This window comes from Hydra vulgaris, chromosome 12 (assembly GCF_038396675.1).
Source record: "Hydra vulgaris chromosome 12, alternate assembly HydraT2T_AEP".
NCBI classification, from domain to species: domain Eukaryota; kingdom Metazoa; phylum Cnidaria; class Hydrozoa; order Anthoathecata; family Hydridae; genus Hydra; species Hydra vulgaris.
Genome location: NC_088931.1, coordinates 60579828 through 60604534, shown reverse-complemented (window position 1 = coordinate 60604534; position 24707 = coordinate 60579828). Strand labels below are relative to the sequence as shown.

Below are 24707 nucleotides of genomic sequence, written 5' to 3'. Positions count from 1 at the left end.
ATATTCCATTATTACCAGGTTTGACCATGTATAAAATATTCCATTATTACCAGGTTTGACCATGTATAAAAAACAATTAAAAATTATATAGAAATATTAAAAATTTGAATTTTCTTACAGGGTTAGGCATTTGATTAGGATCTATTCTTTTTGCTTGCTGAGATGCGCCAACAGGTGCAGACATTGGAGAATTGATTCCAGAGGGTTGACGATTTACTTGTGGCTGACCAACACTCTGTGGCATAGGCATATGTTGGCCTACCATAGGTGGCATACCCATTTGTTGATTTGGAATTGGCGACATACCCATTGTTTGACCAGATAAAGGTTGCATACCTGATTGTTGGCCAGTAAAAGGTGGAATACCCATTGGCTGACCTGTCATAGGTGCTATGCCCCTTTGTTGACCAGGTAAAGGTGGCATACCCACATTTTGAACAGGTCTTTGGTTAATGGTAGGAGGCATACCTATCTGTTGACCCATGGTAGAAGGCATTTTCTGACCAGTCCCATATGGTATTGTTGGCTGATGTCCCATAGGAGGTGGCAAACTTGTTGGTGGAATATTACCTGAAATATGTTGTCCAGTCATTGGTGGTCCGACATTTTTTGAAAAGTTCATTGGTTGTGATACTGAAGGTGGAAAACCAATTGAATTATTATGCACTGGCTGTGGAGGTTGACCAATAGGTGGAACAATCATAGTAGGGCCATTTGTAATATCTATTTATTGTTTTTGTAAAGGTTTTTTTTTAATATAGCATTTTATAGGGAAATAAATTAAAAATACTAAATAAAACAAACTAATAATACCCAAAAATATACAAATATTATTTAAACATACTTGTCATTGTTGTTGTCGTTGTAATAAATGCTTGACTTGATTGGTTGATAGGCTGAAATAAAAATATAATTATTGAATACTAAAAAAACTTTAAAAATCAATTAAAATGTTGTTCTTAATCAATCAAATTCTAGTTTAATTTCAACTTATATCATCAATAAAAATAAAGTTATATTTATATTATATATATTATTATATTATATATATATAATAAGTTATATTTTGTACTTCTTATCCCAACCTAAAGGAATATACATGCATTGGTTATAGTCAAATGGGATATTATGGGTCAAATGCAGCATTATACCATGATAGAAAATGAACATGAGAATTTAACTTTGCTAACGACATAAAAGTCATTAACAGGCTAACAACATAAAAGTCATTAACATGCTAATGACATAAAAGTCTTTAACATGCTAATGACATAAAAGTCATTAATATTAGACTGATAGTACATTGCAAAGTACATTGGAATGAAAGAAAATAATAAATCATAGTGCATAAGAACATGCTTTAAGGTCTTGAAACACATGATCTAATAGAAATGCAAAGCATTTAAATTCAAGTATGAAATTTGCAAATATTACATAAATTACCAAGAAGTGCTATATATATATAAAATAAAAAAATAAAAAAGATTTTCAATTGATTTGAATTTAAAACTACTCACAAATTACAATTTACAGATACCTTTTCAAAATTTAAAGGTAATAGTTATTTACAATAATAAAATCAACTTTACCATATTTGCATGTATTTGATTTCCAGAAGCATTAGATTTAACATTTAAAGTTTCAGTTGTTGACAATGACTCCTTAAACTTTTGTTGAGGCATACCCAAAACTGGAGCCGCAACAGACTGTGGTAAACTATGAGTTGGTGGTGGTGGAACAGGAGGTTGCTGGGTCATTAAAGGTCTTGGTGGTGTTATATTGGGTGACGGTCCACTAGCTAAACTTTGCCCTGGCGGCCTGTATTGAGTAAATGCTCCATGTGGCTAATATAAATTTAATAATACAAAATAATACTATTTAAGTAAATTTTGATAACACAAGCCTTATCAGGAAAGGCGTGCAACTGAACGCCTTATAAGACCTAATATGACCTTATACTTAATATAATGCATACAGAATTTTGTTTTGACAACTGGGCCACTGTCGTGTTGTCAAAATGTTTGATAATTTAAAACAATCAAAACACAAACCAGTAAAAAAAACACCGTACCTAATATATATATATATATATATATATATATATATATATATATATATATATATATATATATATATATATATATATATATATATATATTTAATAAATATATATATTTAATAAATATATATTTTTAACTTAGAATATTGATAATTCAGACCTAATAATAGATAAAGGTTCAAATCCTTTTAACAGATAATTTTTTAAAGTTTTATTTTCTTAGTAGACATCATAGAAGATACCAAATTTTCAAACTTTTAATTAATTAAGTTTCGAAATAATTAAGCTTGGATAAAATTACTTTGAAACCTCAATCTTTTCTAAACTCTATAAAGTGAAACACTTTTAAAACAAAACTTTATGCTTTTATTTCTTTAGCTTACCATTTATTTATTTCATCATTTGTTAAGAGTTTTTTTTTTTAATTTTTTATTTGTCTTTTCAGTTTATGGCTTACTTTTAATTTTATTTTAAGTATACATTTGTTTATCCAGCACACTTTTTTAAAATGTTAATTTTCCAAACTTGCAAAGAGCTGTGTCCAAGTTGTCAAAACAAAATATTTTATGCATGATCATATAAGGTGTGCGATCACACACCTTTCCTGAAAAAGCCTATTAATATTAAAAAAGTTACAAATAATAAAATTAAAAACTTTTTTTTTACTTTTAACTTCAAGCTTAAAATAATTTTAAACATGCTAGAGAATTTCCAACAAATGAAATTAAGTAAGTTAACAATATAAAAAAATCAATAATAATAGTATAACAAGATAATAATAATAATAATAATAATAATAATAATAATAATAATATATATATATATATATATATTAGCATACATATAATTTTAAATTATATAAGGTATATAAATAAATTAGTGTATATATATATATATATATATATATATATATATATATATATATATATATATATATATATATATATATATATATATACTAATAAAATATATATATACTGATAAAAGATGACATAATAAGTTACTAAGACTTATATAGCTAAAAAGCTAAAGAACAATATGGATTCACTACAGATAAATCAGTAATTACAAACTTATTTAAATCATTAGATATAATAACCGATGCTTTAAACAATGGATTTTATGCTTCAGTGGTTTACTTTGACTTCACTAAAGCATTTGATACAGCAGATCATAAACTACTAACCGTTTAAATAAAAACTTTTACAAATTATTTACAAATTGGCTACACAACTTTCTCTTAAACAGGCAAAAGGGTTGAGGTGTACCACAAGGTGAAGTTTATCACCACTTCTATTCAACCTATCTATTAATGACATGCCTGAACTAGTTCACTTGCAAGCTGTTTGCAGATAACAGTAAGTTAATTGCTGTAATCAAAAACCAGAAAGATCAAGAAATATTGCAAGATGATCTCAATGCATTCAATTAAATTACGAAAAATGTAAAATTATGAAAGTTTACAGTACCAAATCAAAAAAGTTAATTGACCAAATAAATCAAGCTTTCCCACTATATATAACAACCCACGATCGAAAAATCATCAAATTAAATCAAACAACACAGAAACGAGACCTAGATATCAACATAAATAATAATCTAAAATGGAAAGATCACAACGATAACCAATGAAGCTTACTCAAAACTAGGTACACTAAAGCGAACATTAAAATTCTGGTCAACTGACTCGTTTACTAAACTATATCCAACTTATGTTATACCTAAATTAGAATTTTGTACACTAGTTCCACAACTATATACAACTTATGTTAGACCTGAATTAGAATTTTGTGCACCGTAATCCACAATTAAAAAATGACATAAAAAAACTTGAAAGTTTTCAGCAAAGAGCTACAAAGCTTGTATCAGATCTCAAGCACAATTTATATGAAAAACATTTATCAAGCTTAAGGTTAGAAAAGTCTCAAAACCAGAAGAATTAGACAGGGACCTCATCCTATATTAAAAAAAAAAAAACTAATTTAAACAAAGTAAACTGGTGTCATACAAACTCAAAAACTTTTTCTTCAACTCTAAACATCTTCAAATATCAGAGGAGAGCCACACAAAGAGTACAGAGAGTTAACCAAACACAGTTAACTCTGAAAATTCTTCAGCAACAGGATAGTGCCATATTAGAACAATATGGCACTATCCTGTTGCTTTTAATTTAGTAATTAAATGTTGGAATTAATTTAGTAACATCAAAAACAGTTAATAAACTCAAGATAAAATATATATATATATATATATATATATATATATATATATATCAATCTGCTTCATGTCCTGCTGCCTTGTAGGATACGCCTTCTTAGGCAAAGGCTAGGAGATGCCAACTCCAATTTAAAACACCCCCTGCCTTGGGGCTTTGGGTTGAGTAAAGGCTAGAGATGGTGTTTTTATGACTAGGCAACTCATTCTATTATCTCCTTATGAGGGTACAGCTCTAAAACTCAGTTTTATAGTTCTGAGGCCGGCTGGTAGTCAGGTTTCCCAAACTCTGTGGTAGCTCTCAGAGAGGCTGATTCCATCAACAGCTGAAAAATATCAAAGTATTAACAGTGCCATGTTGCACATGGATGGTGTCCCTGTTTGTACTTTTGGTGTGCATTGCGGAGGCCACATTTGGAGCCCTTTGTTACGGCTTAGGGTTTATTAGTAGTAATGAGGCAATTACTTGGGCTTTTAAACGGTGTTCTGAGTACTGTCTATGCTTTGAGTCAAGTTCTTCAATCTAATTTAATAATGAATAAAGTACCAAAAACTATAAAACACAAAAAACCATCATCATCACCAAGTTCTCTAAACCTATCATTCACTAATATTCGTGGTCTTCGAAGTAACTTTTCTTCTGTTGAGTCTTGTCTCTTGCAAAGTTCACCAGACCTACTTGCTCTTTGTGAGACTAATTTGAGTTCGGCTGTCTCATCTTGTGATCTTAGTGTTGATGGTTATCTTCCTCTGATTCGTAAAGACTCCAATAGTCACATGCTTGGCCTGGGCATTTACATTCGTAAGAACTCACCTGTTTGTCGTGAAACTAGGTTTGAATCCGCAGACTATTCTTTCATGTGCTTTCGTTTAGCACCACTTCACTCTATTGCCTTTCTCTTTGTTCTATATCGTTCTCCTTCATCTCAAGACTGCATTCTTTTTGATGTTATTTCTGATCATATTGACCAAGCCTTCTCTTTTTATCCATCAGCTAATATAGTTGTTGTCGGTGACTTTAATGCTCACCACTCTGAATGGCTTGGCTCTAGTGTCAGTGACTCTGCAGGCATTAAAGCCCACAACTTTTGCCTTTCTCAATCCCTAACTCAAATAGTCAACTTTCCAACTCGCTTTCCTGACAACCCTAATCATTCACCTTCTCTACTCGACTTATGTCTTGTTTCTGATCCTAGTCAGTGCTCAGTTTCTCCACATTCACCCTTAGGTGCTCCTGATCACAGTTTGATCTCTTTAAAACTAATATCTCATTCTTCTTCATCACCTGAATACCCCTATTATCGAAACTCTTACAACTACAGTAAAGCTGACTGGGATTCTTTCCGTGATTTTCTTTGTGATGGCCCTTGGGTAGAAATCTTTCAACTTCCTGTCGACAAATGTGCTTCTTACATAACTTCGTGGATTCAGGCTGGCATGGAATCTTTTATTCCCTCTCGACGATTCCAGGTCAAGCCTCACTCTCCTCCATGGTTTTCCTCACACTGTGCTGCTGCGATTGCCAATCGAAACCATTACTTCCATATTTATCAGCAAAACAATTCTCCAGAAAACAGACGTCTGTTTATTACTGCTAGAAACAACTGTAAAAAGGTTTTGTCTAACGCCAAAACCCGCTATTCTCAGGTCATGAAATCTCGTATCTCATCTCAAAAATTAGGCTCTCGTGACTTCTGGAGAATCTTTAATAATATCAATAATAAGGGCAAATCTATAATTCCACCTCTCTTGTATGGTTCAGACTTTGTCACCTTACCTAAAGACAAAGCCGAACTGTTTGCTAAAAACTTTTCATCAATATCATCTCTTGATTCCACTAATTGCGTTCTACCTGATATTGCCAACAAACAGGTTGATCCATTGCTTGACATTCATACCACTCCAGCATCTGTATCTAAAGTGATTTCCTGCCTAGACTCTTCTACAGCTTGTTGCCCAGACAACATACCTGTTATTGTCTTGCAGAAGTGTTCTCCGGAGCTGTCATCTATACTCTCAAAACTATTCAACAAGTGCTTATCAGAGTCTTGTTTTCCAGCCTGCTGGAAAACCGCATCTGTTATCCCTATCTTCAAAAATTCTGGGGATCGTTCTGATTCGTCTAACTACCGTCCCATAAGTCTTCTTCCTATCATAAGCAAGGTTTTTGAATCTTTAATTAACAAACACTTAATTTCTCATCTTGAATCTAATAACTTACTTTCTGACCATCAATATGGATTTCGATCTTCTCGTTCTACAGCTGATTTGCTAAAAGTAATAACTGACAGGTTTTATCGTGCATTAGATGAAGGTGGAGAGGTTAAGGCCATCGCTCTTGACATTTCAAAAGCGTTTGATAAAGTTTGGCATGCTGGTCTTCTCCATAAGCTTTCTTCTTATGGTGTACCCGGCAACATCTTTAAGATCATTGAGTCCTTCCTTTCCAATCGTAGCATAAAAGTTGTCCTCGATGGACAACACTCTTCTTCTTATTCTGTAACTTCAGGGGTTCCTCAAGGTTCTATCCTTGGCCCTATACTCTTTTTAATTTACATTAACGATCTTCCAGATATTCTCACATCTAAGGTGGCATTGTTTGCTGATGATACTACCATTTATTCTTGTTGTGATAAGAAACCAACACCCTCTGATTGCTTGGAGGGGGCATTTGAGCTTGAAAAGGATCTCACTTCTGCTACAGCATGGGGCTCACAGTGGTTGGTGAACTTTAATTCAGATAAAACTCAATTTTTTTCAGCCAATCATTATCGCAATAATTTAGATCTTCCTATATTTATGAACGGTGACGTACTCGATGAGTCACCTACTCTTCATCTTCTAGGATTAACTCTTACTTCCAATCTTTCTTGGAAACCATATATCAAATCGGTTGCAAAATTAGCATCTGCTAAGGTTGCATCTCTTTATCGAGCTCGCCACTTTCTTACTCTGGATTCTATTCTCTATCTCTATAAATCTCAAATTCGGCCTTGTATGGAATACTGTTGCCATATCTGGGGCGGATCTTCTAATGATGCCCTTTCTCTTTTAGACAAGGTGCAAAAACGCATTGTAAACATAGTTGGACCTGCTCTTGCAGCCAACCTTCAACCATTATCACATCGTCGTAATGTTGCTTCTCTTTCTCTTTTCTACAAATACTATAATGGGCACTGCTCTAAAGAGCTAGCGTCTCTTGTGCCATCTACTAAAATTTATTCTCGTGTTACTCGTCATTCAATTAAGTGTCATCCTTTTTCTGTGACTGTTCCTAAGTGCTCCAAAAACGCTTATTCGTCTAGTGACTGCTTGCAGCCTTGTTGAAAGTGAAGATGTTTAAAATATATATATATATATATATATATATATATATATATAAAATATCTATTTTACACAAAATAACATTATTTTAGGTTTAAAAGATTTGGAAAGAAACCAGCAAAAAATTGTGTCAGAAAAATATAAGAACAACAACCCAATAAAATGTGAGCAATAAAATAATTTTAATCAACTTGATTCACTCCAAACAGCAAGTAAATTTTGGTGATCCTTCAATTTTCTGATTATTAATTAGATATTTATTTTTTGTCCAGAAGAAACAAAATTTGAACCATTTTAACCATTTACACAACTGTTAAAAGCATTAAAATTATCTTGCTCTAATGTGCTTCTCAGCTGCTTACTGATCCTTAATTATGTTTTTCTTGCACTAAACTAATCAAAATAGCTAGATGCTTAAATGATCAATTTTTCAATTGGAGTCGGATAATTTCAGTATCATTTTCAGTTAAATATAAAGTTTATTGGGATGATGTAAAATACTTAATGACAGTAAGCTACTTTCTTGAAAATCTAAAAAACTGAATTAAGTTTCAGTAGAAATTAAGTTGCTTTATTCTTGTTAGTTTCTTTTGAAGAATTTTTCTTTAAACCATCCAGTTCTCCTATAATTTTGCAGTGTCCATAATATATTTTCTCAATTTAAGCTTTTAGTTTACTTTGGTTCCACTACATTTTCGGTTAAACTTGTTTTTTTAACCTCTTAGTTTTTTAAGTTTTATATTTGGTTCTGTTTAGGTTACATTCTATTTAGTTTCAACTATTTTTCAGGGATAGCCAAATCAACAAATATGCAAACATTTTTTTTTTTCCGGCAAAAACAAAAAAAACAAAAAAAAAACAACCAGAAAAACAACCCTAAAGCTATTAAAAAGTACTATTTATCATATTATAAATCAGTACTATTTATTAAATATAATTAAAATTAAGAAGTTATTCCTCCTATATAACCTCCTGGATCCAGGCAGGTATGAAAGCTTTTATTCATTCTTGCCTGTTTCAAGCCAAACCTCATTCTACTTATGGTTTACACCTTCTTGTGCAGCTATTACATGTTTCTCTGCGACCTTGTTTGTCAAGGTTCTTGTTTCAGAGTTATAGAGTTGAGAGAGGATTGCAATCACAACTAAAGTAGCCTTCTCGACTGTAGTGGCCTTCATGACCTTGGGGAAATGAATTGAAATAAAAATTATATATATGAAAAGCTTTTAATATTCCCCATTTGTACTCCCCACTTTGTTTCATTTCAAGTCAATTTAGGTGAGACCTACAAAACAAGACATGATATATTGTTGTCTAAACTACGGAATTGGTTTAAACCTGCATAAAAAACACCCTCTTAAAGAGAAAACTGCTTGAAAAAGAACCACTGTATGCGTTGCAGCACATGCCTCAGCCCTTTAAAAAAAGGTTAGTCTCACTAAAACTCTCAAATAAAGTTCAGGCAAAACATTCAATTTTTCAGCAATCCACAATTATTTCTAATAAAGAATAATATTATGATACTAGATATTTCAGGAAGTATTTTTTTGACAAGTTTCAAATCTCTTTAAAAACAAATAATTGAAAAGTTTTGCAAAGTTTATTATAAACATATAATATGTAATTTTAATTTTAGGTAAAAGTAGTGCCCAGCCACAACCTAGCGCTTCAAAATTGACCACTCAAGCCCTTCTAAATGTACAATTAAATATGGGCCTGCCAAACATTGAATTAAAGAAACTTATCAGAACTGTAAACCAAACGTCAAGCAGCAAGATAGTAGAGCCAAACTTTTACATGAATTTTTTATGAGCAGGTCGACACAGTGATTTCTTCACCTGCGATGACTTAAAAATCAAACCTGAATCTCTTTTTCAAAAACAGAAAAAGAGATTCAGGTACAGCTGGGGTTGCTGGGATTTATAAGACTTGATAAATTGTTGCCTACTGCAATGATTTATCAAGTCTTATAAATCTGTGAAACTATAGGCATTATTAAATAAATTTTCATTAAATCTTTAATTAAACATACATAATTGAATACTCATATTTAAGCATTTAGAAATACATTAATAAAACATAATTAAACATATTTTCAAACTTAAACTGTGCTCTAATTAACTAAAGTTAAAACCAATATTTAAAAATAAAGAAAATAAATAAACCAAAATACCAATAAAAACAAATATAAATAATGCTAACTAAATAACAATATTTTCTTTTCAAACTTATTTTAGATTTTAAAATAATTTTCACACTTATTTTGCCTATACTCAAAGAAAAGTCAGCATGGATCAAAATCTCTAAATAATGCCAGCGATGCACCCTCCGGTTTTTTCCTGGTCGCCCTGCAGGTGACTGCAACAGTTTTTTTTTCTTATTTGAGTTGTCCTCTATGATAATCAGTAGTCTGGTATAATAGCTTTTTTTTGGTATTTTTTCTCACATGAAATTACTGAAGAAAAAAGTTTAAATGTCTGACTACTAAAAAACGTCTAATAAGAAATGGTTTAATTAAAAGTAAGTTAATTAAAAAAAGTGAAAAGTTATAGCCTGTTAAAAAATATATTATATTGGTAAAGAGATAACTATAAATACAGCTTTTAAAGATTGTCATTTTTGTCATAGTCAATATCTGTTTAGTGTCGTTTCTTTTTCAAACTGCCTAGACAAATGCCGGGCTACTGAAAGGCTTATTTTTTAATTTCAGTTGCCCTTGGAGAAAACGAGTTGTCCTGTGCCACCTGACAACCATGAGGGTACACCCCTGAATGCTCCACAATTTTTTTGATTAAGAAGATTCTATCCAAATAAATTAAACATTCATATTTTATTTATTTTCAAATAATATATAGCATTTCATGTTAAAACACTGTAATTAAAATAATAATTAGGCAAAAATTTTTGATCAAGATTTTGAGTCTATGAACCAATAATGATACGATCATGGAAAAACCAGAGATTCTTTTTCCTAAAATTAGTTCTAAAAAATCTTGGAAATTGCTTTTCCTGTTGCCATTTATTTTGAATTTTTTAATCAATAAAAAGTTTGAAAATGCCAATTCAATATATTTTCACATTATTTAATTATAAACATACTCGAGCTTAAGTTCTAAACAGATTTTTTAAATTTATATAATTATAGTCATCATTTGTTAAATATATATTTAACAATCAATTAAATATACATATTTAAGCAAATATGAAATTAAAAATTTAAGCCTTTATAAATGAAAGTGCAAAAAACTAAAAAACACATTTTTTGGGTGCTGCCTAAATACACAATTATGCACTTTTAATCTAGTTTGATGGATTATTCAAAAGAATTTTATTTTTATTTTTAAAAGAGCCTTAGAGATAAATGTTCATCAAACACTAAACAGTTGACTTGGTTACTTGCTTATAAACTATTGGTAATAAAATTTTTAAGAAAAATACTAACTTGTTGAGGATTTAATTGCATTTCTTTCATCTGTTTTGAAACCTATAAAAAATAACTATTTTTTTCAAATTTAGAACTATATAAACTAATATAACTTATAACTACAACAATAATAAAAATAGTATAACTATCTTTTATTCTTTATTTAAAACTATTATTTATGCTATTAACTATAATTACTTTATTTTTATTAGTAAAACTTAATTACTTAAAATGTGATAACAACATATATTCTGAAAAAAAAGTTTTTACATTACATGGTTATTTACAAATACTACAAGATAAATAATAATAATAATATCTATAACATTAATAAAAATAATAATAATAATTATTGTTATTATTATCATTATTACTTACCATGATTATTTTTATTATTATTACTGTGATATTATTCTTAATTGTGACATAATTCTTAATCAATCTTAGCAATCACATTGCAAATGGTGGCAGCATTTATTTAACGGTGAAGAGGAAAAACGAAGAAAAGAAAGAGAGAAGGAAAAACAAAGGAAATTATTTTAAAGATAAAAAAGACTAAGAAAAAATAAAGAAAAATATTGATAGGTATAAACAAATAAAAATATTGAAGAAAAAATAAAACAAGAAAAAGAATAAAATAATAAAATAAACAAATAGATTTAATAAAACATAAACAAAAACAAAACAAAAAAATCAATTAAAAGCAAAGTACCAAGTTATAAAAAAAAAATTCAATAAATGGTCACCAATTTTTCTACAACCTTTCTTTTTCTGCCAAAAATTACAAAAGATTATTATTTGTTAATTATATTTTATATTTTTTTGTAGATTAAGTCTTTTTGCTTGTGTAAAGTTTGTAATTAATTGTGTTGTTGTTGCTAATTATTTTTATTGTCGTTTGCTGTTGTTTCTAATTGCATGTTTTCACTTAATATTTAATTGACTATAATGTAACAGTTACTTTTTTTAAAAAATTAATTTAATTTAAGCTTGCTTTTATTTATTAATACTGCTGTTGAATTTTTGTTTGTTTGTGTGCTCATTTTATTTAGGTGTCACTCCAATGACTAGTTGTTAACTATATGAGAGACACCTAACCTAATTTTGTAAATTATAATAAAATTTCTAATTTTTCAATTTTTGGTTAAATAAATGGATAAATAAATAATACGCAAATTTCAGTTTACATAATTTTATATAATTCAACTAACTTAAATAGGGAGAACATGTGAGGAGTGTGCAAATGTTAACTCAGTGTTTGGGTTAGGGTAGGCTATCTTAATCCCAACCCCAAATCTTTCCCTAATGTGTGTACACTTTCTGCATGTTATCCCTATTAATTATCCAGGCATTGTTAACAAGTGATAAATTTATAAGGATTAAGCATTTTCATTATTTACATAACAAAAGTATTAATACCACAAATATATATCTTTCATTTAAAAAAAAAACAACTAATTTTAGATAAAAGTGTTTGCAAAAATATTAACTGTTGGTCGTCAGGGTGAGGGTCAAATACGTATTTTTTATTTGGTAAATCGGGGTAATTTGTATTTTAATTGCTTAAAAAGTTTCTTAAATAATTGTATTTGATTGAAATATATATGCAATTCCATAAACTAGGTTAACCGGTTTTTTTTGGGTAATACCAAGAGGTTTTTTGTTTTTTTTCATTTTTAACACTAAAATAAATTAAAAATTTGTCATTAAGGGATATTTTTTAGAAAACTTGTTTTCATTCTTCTATTTTTACAACCATTTTATCAGTCTTAAAAAAAATCATCATATTTTTTCATAACCTAAAGAACAAATATTTATATTTGTATTTGGAAAATGGTAATTGCATATATTTGTATTTGAATTTCTATTTAGAAATCTAGAATTAATGTTTTAGACTTGCATTTGATCGAATGTATTTGACCACACCTTGATGGCCATTTTATTTCTTACAATATTTAATGTTTTAGACTTGTATTTGATTGAATGTATTTGACCACACCCTGTTGGCCATTTTATTTCTTACAATAGTTAATGTTTAAGACTTGTATTTGATCGAATGTATTTGACCACACCCTGTTGGTCATTTTATTTCAAAACTATTGATACATATTCAAGAAATAAAACAAAACTTATCTTATTTATTAAGTTATAGAAAAACATGATTGTGTCAACTGTTGAGAAAATAAGCAAACATTGTAATATTTAAAAAAACTTGTATTGGATAATATTATTACATAATTACATTATTACATTTCTATACTATGTTTATCTTTTCATGTTTTTTTTTTCAAAGTTGTATTTCAAATTGTGTTGAAATATTTTTAACAGGATTGGTTTTAGTTTTAACTTAAACCAAACTTCTTGTTATAAGCCCAAGAGGGTTATGGAATCAATATCCACAAAGCCCTATTTATTCAATATAGATGTGTCTCACTTAAAATATTTTTTTCACACTACAGTAGATAAAGTTTCTTCTTTTTTATTATTCTTTTTATTTTGTAATTCTCTGTCTCTCCTGATCTTTTATTTCCGTAACATAAATTTTGATTAATTAGCGCAATAAACTAAAAAAAAAAAAAAATTATACATAATATAATACCGCAGTTATAAAACGAAAATTATTTAGTCGGAACAGTATTTGTTGAAGTTGATAGAGTAACTTTAATTTTAGCTCTCTTAATGATTTTAGCATTAATGATGTAAGGCAGCAAGCTAGGGATCGTCCAGGAGATACGCTCTGCAAATGACGCATATGAGATGGCGGGCAGGGGTCAATTATAAAAGTAAGGAGACACTAAATTATATCATAATATCATAAAATGTTGGGTAGGTAGGTTAAAAGTGGAGGTACTTTTAGAGGGTACTTGAAAAAGTGTACATCAAAATGCGAGGAGGTCAAAATAAAAGCGCATGTACTTTATGGATGACCCCTTATTTTAAATTGTAAGACATTAATTATTATATAATACTAAGAAACTTGATATATATTCAGGCAAACTTAATTAGCGGAAATTAATCAGCATTATTTTGTGAAAAAGCAATTCAACGCAAAAGATTTATCTACCTTTTTAATATAAACCTGGTGCCGGGTACCCTGACTCGGACCCAGTTTTTCTTCTGGGTACCTGGAATTGGGGACTTGGCATAAACTTGTTCTAGCAAATCTCTAATATATATATATATATATATATATATATATATATATATATATATATATATATATATATATATATATATATATATATATATATATATATATATATACACACACATATATATATATACACAGGGCTTGTGATGAAGCGAGCGCGAGCGCGCTCCGCTCGTAAAATGTGCCCGTAATGGGTATTTTCAAACGTTCTAGGTGCGATAAACAATGCTTGTTAAGCTTATAACGAGCGTATAAAATAACGCTCGTCCAATAGTTCTGGATTATTTTTTATTTTCATAAAATATTTAACAAAGATTTTTAATAAAGATATTCGATTTTCTTCATCACAAGCCCTGTATATATATATATATATATATATATATATATATATATATATATATATATATATATATATATATATATATATACACACACATATATATATATATACAGGGCTTGTGATGAAGCGAGCGCGAGCGCGCTCCGCTCGTAAAATGTGCCCGTAATGGGTATTTTCAAACGTTCTAGGTGCGATAAACAATGCTTGTTAAGCTTATAACGAGCGTATAAAATAACGCTCGTCCAATAGTTCTGGATTATTTTTTATTTTCATAAAATATTTAACAAAGATTTTTAATAAAGATATTCGATTTTCTTCATCACAAGCCCTGTATATATATATATATATATATATATATATATATATATATATATATATATATATATATATATATATATATATATATATATATACAGTATCGGACAAAACATGGTGGACAAACTCAAATTTAGAACAAAAGTTGATCAAAAACTAAAAAAAACTAGTAAAACAATTGAACATATTATTTTTTATGTAGTTTATTATGTTGTTAACAAAACTTAAAAGTTTTGAATCATACTAAAAATCACTAAAAAAGTTTTAAAACACATTTTCCCTAACAAACTACATTTTTCTTTGGACAAAACAAGGTGGACATTCAAAAAATCGACTGAAAATTCAAAAAAATTCAAAAATTAACTTACTATTTTTCAAAAAACTTCAAAAGTTAACTTAATATTTGGTAGGACCTCCTTTACTTTTAATTACTTCTTTCATTCTTCGGGGCATAGAAGCAATTAATCAGAGTCAACAATTCTCATATCAATCTCTCGCCAGGCCTTCTCGATTTGTTCAAATAATTCCTCACTGGTCTTCACATTTGCATGCTCAATCTTATTGTCAATTATTTCCCACAAATTTTCTATGGGATTCAAGTCAGGGTTTTGTGCAGACCACTCCATTATGGTGATATTCTTGTCCTTGAACCGTTGTTTTACAATTTTTGACGTATGTATGGGATCATCATCCTGATGAAAAATTCATTTTAAGGACATCTCCATTTAGCATGTGGTAACATAACATCTTCCATTATATCTTTGTAAACAAAGCGGTCCATAATTCCATTAATTTTGTGAATTTCCTAGTGCTGAGAAACAACCCCAAACTATAGCAGACGTTCCATGCTTAACACTCTTCTTGGTATATTTAGTATTGAATCTGGTGTTCTTTGGTCTCCAGACTCGCTTCTTGCCGTCGCTTCCAAAAAGGTTATATTTTGATTCATCACTAAAAAGTATGTTTTTCCTCGTCGCACAGTGCGATTAGAGATTTGTAGTTCAAGTTTTTTGGTTAATTTTGTGGATGACAAAAATGGATCTTTTTTAAGCTCTTTAACAATTATTCGATCTAGTCTTTGTGTTGTTTTTCTTGGACGTCCGCCCCGATGGTTTGTTTTATAGCAGTCACGAGATCCAAATGATTTGACAGTTTTGCTTACAGTCGATTTAGCTATATTATATTTTCTACAAATTTCAGCTTGACGTTTTCCGCTTTTAAAATCATTAATAATATTTTCAGGTAAAACACTTCCTAATTTGTCGTAAGCCATTTTAAGTTGCAATTTACTCCATATATCACGAGTTAAATCTATTTTTAGTTTAATTGAAAAAATAATTGGCCAGACGTTCCAAAATCTATTTTATTATTTTAGAGTAATGTTAGGATAAAAGTGAAAACAAAAGAATGAGGTAAATTGAATAAAGACAATAAAATCTTATAAAAAAAGCTTCGTTTTGATTTGTCCACCTTGTTTTGTCCAAGGAAAAATGTAGTTTGTTGAAAAAAATGTGTTATAAATTTTTTTTGTGATTCTTAGTATGATTCAAACGTTTTAAACTTTGTTAAGAACATAATAAACTATTTAAAAATTAATATGTACAATTGTTTTACTAGTTCTTTTTAGTTTTTGATTAACTTTTGTTCTAAATTTGAGTTTGTCCACCTTGTTTTGTCCGATACTGTATCAGGGCTTGTGATGAAGCGAGCGCGATCGCGCTCCGCTCGTAAAACGCGCCCGTAAACGGTATTTTCAAACGTTCTAGGCGCGATAAACAACGCTCGTTCAGCTTATAACCAGCGTATAAAATAACGCTCATCCAATAGTTCAAGATTATTTTTTTATTTTCATAAAATATTTAAAAAAGATTTTTATTAAAGATATTCTGTTATCAAACAACTGATATAAAATATAAAAAGCACAACGTCGTTCTCTTTTGCACTAACGTAATGAATGAGCAGTTTAAAGTCGTTATCGTCACTAATTTCAATAATGGAATGTGCACGTGGAAACGCAATGTGAATACAAAAATGCGCAAATAAAATAAGAATAGAAAATTAGAAAACCATTAAAAGAAAATTAAAACTGCGGAGTATTTTTAATCTTGTGAAATTATCAAGTAAAATTTATTTGATTTATTGTTTGTAATATTCCACAAATCGTTTATAATAAAAATAAATATTAATAATAGAGTAATTTTTAAAATTAGTTTTTGTTCATGGTATAGATTTTTTATTAATTATTATTGATTTTAACTCAAATTTAAAACGATTCTGTTGTTTAGAATGTTCGCAATTAAAGACATTCGAAAAGAAAACTAAGTAACGATGTCAATATTTATTAAATGAAAAGTTATTATTTTTATTTATTATTACTTCAAATTATTCTTGTGTTATATTTTTAAGATAAAAAAACGTAATTTAAAAAAGAAATTTTAGAAAAAAATTAAATAATTAATTTGAATAAAAAATATCAAGAAATATAAAAACCATTAACCGTTAATTAAGTTTACAGAGTAACATTTTAAAATACATATATCAAAACAACGAAGCAAAACTAAGTCACTAAATTATACTTCAATACTAAATCAATAAGAAGTTGCGTTTTTGTTTGATATTATTTTTTTATAACATAAATAGTTAAAAATAAAATCGCGATCTAACAATATACAAGAAGTTTGGAAGTATAAAAATCTCTTTCGTCGAAGTAGTTTCATAACTGTGATACTAATTCAAACATTTTTTTGACGTAAGAATTATGTAACAAATAAAAAAAGATATAAAAAAAAAAAGCTTTTTATGAGTATCGCCTTTAGCAATTTTCATCATCGCGCTCGCCGACGTTATCTCGAGCGCACATAATCACGCCCGATGAAAACATATTCTAATTTTACAAGCGCGATATAACACGCTTGACGATTTTCTTCATCACAAGCCCTGCTGTATATATATATATATATATATATATATATATATATATATATATATATATAATATATATATATATATAATAAAAATAATAGCAATAGTAACAATAATTTTAATAATAATAATAAAAACAAAAACAAAAATATACAACACGAGAAAAAAATTTACACTTTGAAAAATAAAGGAAGAAATTATTTAAAATTTAAAATTGAGAGATAGGGTGACCAGACTTCCCGGTTTTGTGAGAATGTCCTGGTTTTAGGTACACTGTCCCAGTGTCCCGAAAAAGGTCAGCGTAATTGTACAAACCCGGTGTAAAAAATAAGTCTGTATACAAACGAAGCTGTAAAAAATTTAAGCAATAGAATTTTGAAATCTCGAGTTTGATTGCTTTCTACTTTAACTTTGCTAAATCAGTGAGAAACTTTTTAATAGACTTTATATACATATTTAACTATTTTATATGCATTTTTTTATATACTATAAATAAGCATTTATTTATTTTTAAACTGTCGACCATAACAAGAGACTATATATTTCTTGATTTTAAATCAAACTCGAAATTCTTTTTACTTAGTGTTTCTTTTGCTTGTAGCTTCTAACCATCATAAACAACCATAAATTATTTTAAAAAGATTTTTCGATGCTTTAAGTGTTTACAACAAGGGAAAATTTATGCTGGTTTATAAATTTTAAAAACCAAATGGACTGTCTCATCTTTCCCAAAAAGACAATTTGTTAAAAACATATAATTTTTACCTTACAAATCATGCTAAGTTAGCTTTTCTTTTTGATGAATAAATAATAAAATAAAAAAATTTCTTAAAATAATCAGCACAAAACTTGTACTCGTAAGTATTTATCAAGACTAAAACTTGCATCAATCATGTCTTCACTAAAATACACGTTTCTTATCAAACAAATTAAATATTCCAAAAAACAGATGCGCTTAGCTCAGCAAACAAAACTATAAAATAAACATTTTATATATCTTTTTAAAATATGGTCACCCTAAGGAGAGAAAAAAAACTACAACATACCTAAAAATAACTATAACAATATAAAGACCGAAGACCATTTAAAAAGAATTTTAAAAGATAATAATCACCATAAATTGTTATTAAACAGAAAGAATATATACCAACAGCAACAAACAACAACTAAACTAATTAAAAAAACAGCAATAATATATTAATTTTTATTTATTTTATTTAAATAATTCTTCTTAATTCAAGTTTTTTTTTCTTTTTAAATTAATTTTAATTTCTTTCCTTAAATTTCTTTTATTCATTTTTGTTGTTTTCTTATTTTGTTTTGCTTTTTTTTAATAATTTTTTTTACTTTAGATTCTTTGTTTTTTTGTCTAATATTATTATTATTTTTTTCAAAACTTTCTTAATTTTTTTTTTTTTAATAAAATTATTCATTATAATGAAAAATGTTCACTATCTCATTATTATTGTTATTATTATAAAACTTATTATTATTCATAGTTTTTTCGTTTTGTTATTATTATTATTATTGCTATTATTATTATTCTTCTTATTATTACTATTTATTATTATTTATTATTATTATTATTATTATTATTATTATTATTATTATTATTATTATTATTATTAGTAGTAGTAGTAGTAGTAGGTCTTTACACGTCATCAGTTTATAACTGTTTGTAAATGCCCCGCAGGATTGTGTATATATATATATATATATATATATATATATATATATATATATATATATATATATATATATATACAGTTATCATTAAAGTGAAAATATCTTGATTTTTGATTTAGTAGTAGTAGTAGTTATTATCATAGTTTACATCAACATTTTGTTAAATTGATTTTCCATTATCTTAGTAATTGTTATTGATATCAACTTATAAGATTGTTGAAACTGCTAAAAAATACTGAAAAAAATTTTCAATTGTTATATAACTAGATCTAATAGTATATCTAAACAAAAGTAAAATTATCACAGTTTAATTATATTTACATTATTTGCCAAAAATGGTTCTTGGGAATGCACAATACCACCATTCTGTGATGAAAGACTATTTAGAGTTCCAGTATTCTGATAATTTGGGATAGGAGACAAATTTTGAGGGGGAGTCATCTTATTGGACATTTGATTTGTTTGTTGCTGTAGCAGTGGAGTCTGATAACTTTGTTGTTGAGACGGATTTGGATTATATGGTTGATATAGTTGTGGAGGTCGGTTCATTTTTTCTTTATAAAAAAGCACTAATCAAGTATAATAAAAATTAATTGCAACATGTATTTATATATTTTTAACACTTATAATTTTGTGTGGTCTTTCATTTATAACTCACAGATTTATCTTCAGTGACAAAATTTAAAGCGCAGCAAGCAATACCATCTTTACCACGTCAAAACAACAACGTGTAAATAACGGAACATTCCTAGGCACGTATTTTATTTATAAACAAACTTCGATTTTTTTTTTGTCCCGTTCTATTTTAAAACTACCGGCAAAACTTTAAAAACGGTAATACTTTAATACCGGTTATTAAGTAAAATAGGGGTACGAACAAAAAAGAGTGAACGTTGGAGCAATTCTTTTTTAAGGTTTAGCTGCACTGCTCTTTTTTAGAGGCTTCAAGAGAAACAACTCTACAGAACATGCAATAATTCATCTCACTCGAAGCATATGAAAAATCAGAACTTACTTTGACACAATTGACTATGATATACTTTTTAAAAAAATTGAATATTATGGTATTACTGGAAAAGCTTTAATGTTACTTAAAAGTTACCTTAAAAATTGCAAACAATATGTCCACGTCAAAGGATCTTCTCTACCTTACTTTCTAAATATAATCTGTGGAATTCCACAAGAATCTATACTAGGACCCCTATTATTTTTAATTTATGTAAATGATCTCTATAAAGCCTCAAAATTAACAATAATTGTGTTTGCTGATGATACTAATCTCTTCTTATCATGTAATAATTTCAATAAACTTTTTAATGAATATTGAGTTAACAAAAATCTCTAATTGGTTCAAATCAAACAAACTATCGCTCAATATTGAAAAGACTAAATGAACTCTCTTTTATCCCGCATTTAAAAAACGTTTAATTCCAAGTGATATGTCTATACTTTATATTGGTAATATTCAAATAAAAAGAGTAACGTCTACAAACATATATATTTATATACTTATTATAGATGAAAATCTATCTTGGAAAAATCACATCAGAAACTTATGTAGTAAAATTGCAAAAGGTATTGGAGTCTTGTATAAAATAAAAAGCGTTTTTAATAAATATCTACTAATTCAACTTTATTACTCTTTTATACATTGTCATATTAATTATGCTAATATTGCGTAGGGAAGCGCTTGCAAAAGTAATTTAAAACCACTTTATTGTTAATAGAAGCACATTGCACGACTTATAAACTTTAATGATCGTCTCTCACTCAAAGCCTCTCTTAATTAGTATGAGTATTCTTAATATATATCAAGTAAATGTTTTTAATGTTCTTTGTTTTATGTTCAAGTGTAAAACCAACTCTTCTCTAACCCCCTTTCTTGATTTATTCTCTTTAAAAGAAAAAAATAATTCTTTAAGAAGTTATAATTCTATCAAACAACCAATTATCCAAACAAACTTTAGTAAAACCTGTATTTCATTTCGTGGAGCTTTCATATGGAACAATATTGTTTTAAAAAATTTTGATTTTTCTCATATCATCGCAATTCCATAATCAAAAGCATCCCATATTTTACATAAGTATAAACATTTAAATGTTTGGAGTTCCACGTCTGCAGCTAATGTTTGTTCCAATGAAAATGCAATTAAACTTTTAGAAAAAAGTTTTTTTAATAAACAACGTCAAAATAATAAACTTGCTTTATAATAATTCTAATTAACAATTCTTTTTACATTTAAAAAAATATAGAATAACTAAAATTTGGCGATAATGGCTGAGATTAGATAGTTCCCCTCCATTGGAGATAGGGGTCAAGTACTATTTCTTGCTTAATTGAACATGTATTACCTTATTAATTTAAGAAAAAGTTATTAATAATTTTTTTTTGAATAATTATTTTAATTATATATTTATTAATATTATTAATATTTTATTAATAATTTTAATAATAATTTTGATATTAATAATAATAATAATAATAATTTTATTAGTATTATTATTATTTTATTAATAATTATTTTTCTAAATAATTATTTTTATTTACTTTAATAATAATTATTTAATAATTAATCTCAACCCATTCAATTGCTTTAATAGAATTTTATTTGCTTTATTATTTTATTTAGAGAAGAGGTTTCAAGGTTGATAAGGTTATGAGGGAGATATTTATAGAAATAGTCATTAAAATGATGTTTTTTGACTAAATTTTGGTCGAACTGATACAAAGAATTTGTTATATCTATAAGATCATGAAAGAGCCCGCTACCTGTTTTAATACCTTTTGGCATAAAACATGTTTTTAATTTATTATTGCCAGTGATAAAAATTTAAAATTAGCATTTTCGCTCAGGGTTTTTCTTTGAATTTTAAATTTTTTTACATAGATTTTATATAGTGTTTTAGTTTCAATCGTTTTTGTAATTAAGTATTCGGTTTATAGTTTTTGTTTAACGTTCTTTTTGTTTAACGATCTTTTGAGAGCTTTAATCGTCCAAGGTGATTTTAAGCTTTTGTTTGTTTTAAAAGTTTTACATTTTTAAAAACTTACATAAAAGCTAATTGAAAATAAAAATTGAAGTTATACATAGTATTTGTTTCTGTCAAAGATATGGCTCCAGTTAATAAAAATTGTTCTTTAAATGATTAAACATTTGTATCGCTAATAAGGCATTTGATCAATTAGTATTATTATTTACATAAAACGTAATAATAGTAGAAATATGATCGGATGTGTAACTTTTAATTATTCCATTTTAAGCTAGTTTACTGAATGTATCAGTGGTTGTAATATTGTTTGTTAATGAGGTTGATATTGCAGTTACTCTTCTTGGTTTATTTATTAGAGGAATTTCTCCATTTCCAAAAAAGTCATTATAAAAGTTTTCAACATTCTAATTTACTCAATATTCACAACAATCTAAATTTAAAAAATCTTGTAGTATTAGTTTTATATAAACGATTATGAAAAACTTACTTTTTAACCGTAGTTCTTTTGCTTTTAAAAAGCTTCTTTGTTTGTTTCCATCGTTCTTTCTCTTAAATTTTTGTTGATTCATAGGCCTTGATTCGTAATTTTGACTTGACCTAGCTTTCTATAGTCGTGATTTTGTCTTTTTTGTTTAAAAACGTGAGTACATCTATAAATAATTTCGGCCCCTGACAACGCTCATAACAACCATGTAAGACTTTTAGAAAACCCTAAAGGCCTGTTCCACTCTTCCGCTTTTCGGAAGAGTTGAAACTGACTTTTAGAAAAACTGATGACGGAAAGCTTTTAAATTTATACTACGGCATACTGTGGGACGAAATCCCGATTTCGTGGCCAAAAGTCAAATTTTTGAGTTTTATATTTTTGTCTTTTTACGTTCAGATCTTTTTTACAGATAGTCCTAGAATAAAATTCCGAACAGGGCAGATATATACTTGCTCTAGGGTGGTCTGGACATCAGTTGACATTTGGCCTCCGTTTGGTACGCACTAAACAGTAGACACGTCGAAACATTCTTCCCTGTTTTAAAGTGCTTCCATTTTGCCGAATTGGAATTCGGCAAAATGGAATCACTTTCTGGAGGAATGTAGAATATATGGTTATGCACCATAATTGCTAATTTTAATTTTTTTAATATTTAAATCGCGCGACAAGTAAACATAAAATATTGTCAATTTTTTATCTAAAATCGATTTTTTAATGTAGTTTTAAAAATTTAACCGCGGTTATCCACCTTCTTTCGACAAGAAATTAATAGTGTATGGTGTTAAATATAACATATTAAAAAACTGGTTGCCATTTAGTGCCATTTTAATAGTGAGACTAGTTTTTTACGGAGTAATGCGTGATGTGACATTAACCTATTAACATAGATTAATGTCTTATAATGGTCATGGAAATTAGTGAATTAACATTATTAATGGCACTAATTACATTTTAAGACAATAATTTATTATTTTAAATATATGTTTTACAAGTTACTTCTCGTTCCGTTTTATGATAATATCAAAATTTTATAAAATAGTTCTCAAGGAACTCTCAGCAGTTATAACTGTATTTTTTTTACAGAGTCTTCCAGATCTTCAAATATGGAATTGTCAAGTAAAGATATATTCTTTATGGTGAAAGAAAGTTTAAAAAATGAATATATAAATTCATCATTCATGTTTTGACAGATGCAATTTTCAAAAAAACGGAACATATGATACTAGTAGGCGAGGATGAAATGTCATTATCACGGTTGTTTGCAAATTTTAAATCAAGATGGAGAGCAGCAGGAAGATGGGAAAAATTTTTTCTGAAAAAAAATGAAGAATGGTTCCAGGGCATCGTACAATTTTCAAAATTATCCAATACTGAATGCACAACACCTGAGAAGATTGTGAAGAATGATAATAAAAAAGGAACATGTGGGCGACCTTCACAATCCTTTGCTTCATCTAGTAATAGATCAAAGAGGCGAAAGACTCAAAAAGTACCTTTTAATTTTTCTACAGAAGAATTGGCATATGCTGCTCAAATGAGTTTTAGGACTTCTGGTCAAGTACATGCTGCTCAAGTTTTTAAAGATGTCACGTTAATAACCCCAAGAAGAGCCTCAAAATATATATCTGCTGTTCGTTCACAAAATGAAGTACTTTTAACCCCAGACAAAGCACTTTCTTTAATGATCGAGAAAGGAGAAACAAAGCACTCTTATCAACTATCAAGAAATGTAGCTAGAGCACATATATGCAAATTATACCCATCATACCTTGAAGTAGAAAAATCAAAAAAACG

At 28.1% G+C, this 24707-nt stretch overlaps 1 protein-coding gene across 2 annotated transcripts in view; it reads right to left on the bottom strand.

Annotated features, from left to right (window-relative positions):
* Positions 1-20218, bottom strand: part of LOC100205491 (protein transport protein Sec24D) — a 57534-nt gene extending 37316 nt beyond the window's left edge. The window contains exons 1-6 of one of the 2 annotated variants that reach the window (XM_065813958.1): positions 20094-20218; positions 19757-20004; positions 11040-11081; positions 1590-1844; positions 845-896; positions 119-723 (exon numbers count right to left, since the gene is read on the bottom strand). In XM_065813958.1, the coding sequence (XP_065670030.1) occupies positions 119-723; positions 845-896; positions 1590-1844; positions 11040-11081; positions 19757-19984 (1182 nt within the window). In that variant the 5' untranslated portion in view covers positions 19985-20004; positions 20094-20218. The remainder of the gene's footprint in view (positions 1-118; positions 724-844; positions 897-1589; positions 1845-11039; positions 11082-19756; positions 20005-20093) is intronic. The other variant, XM_065813959.1, reaches the window with a different exon arrangement.
* Positions 20219-24707: the final 4489 nt, after the last annotated feature.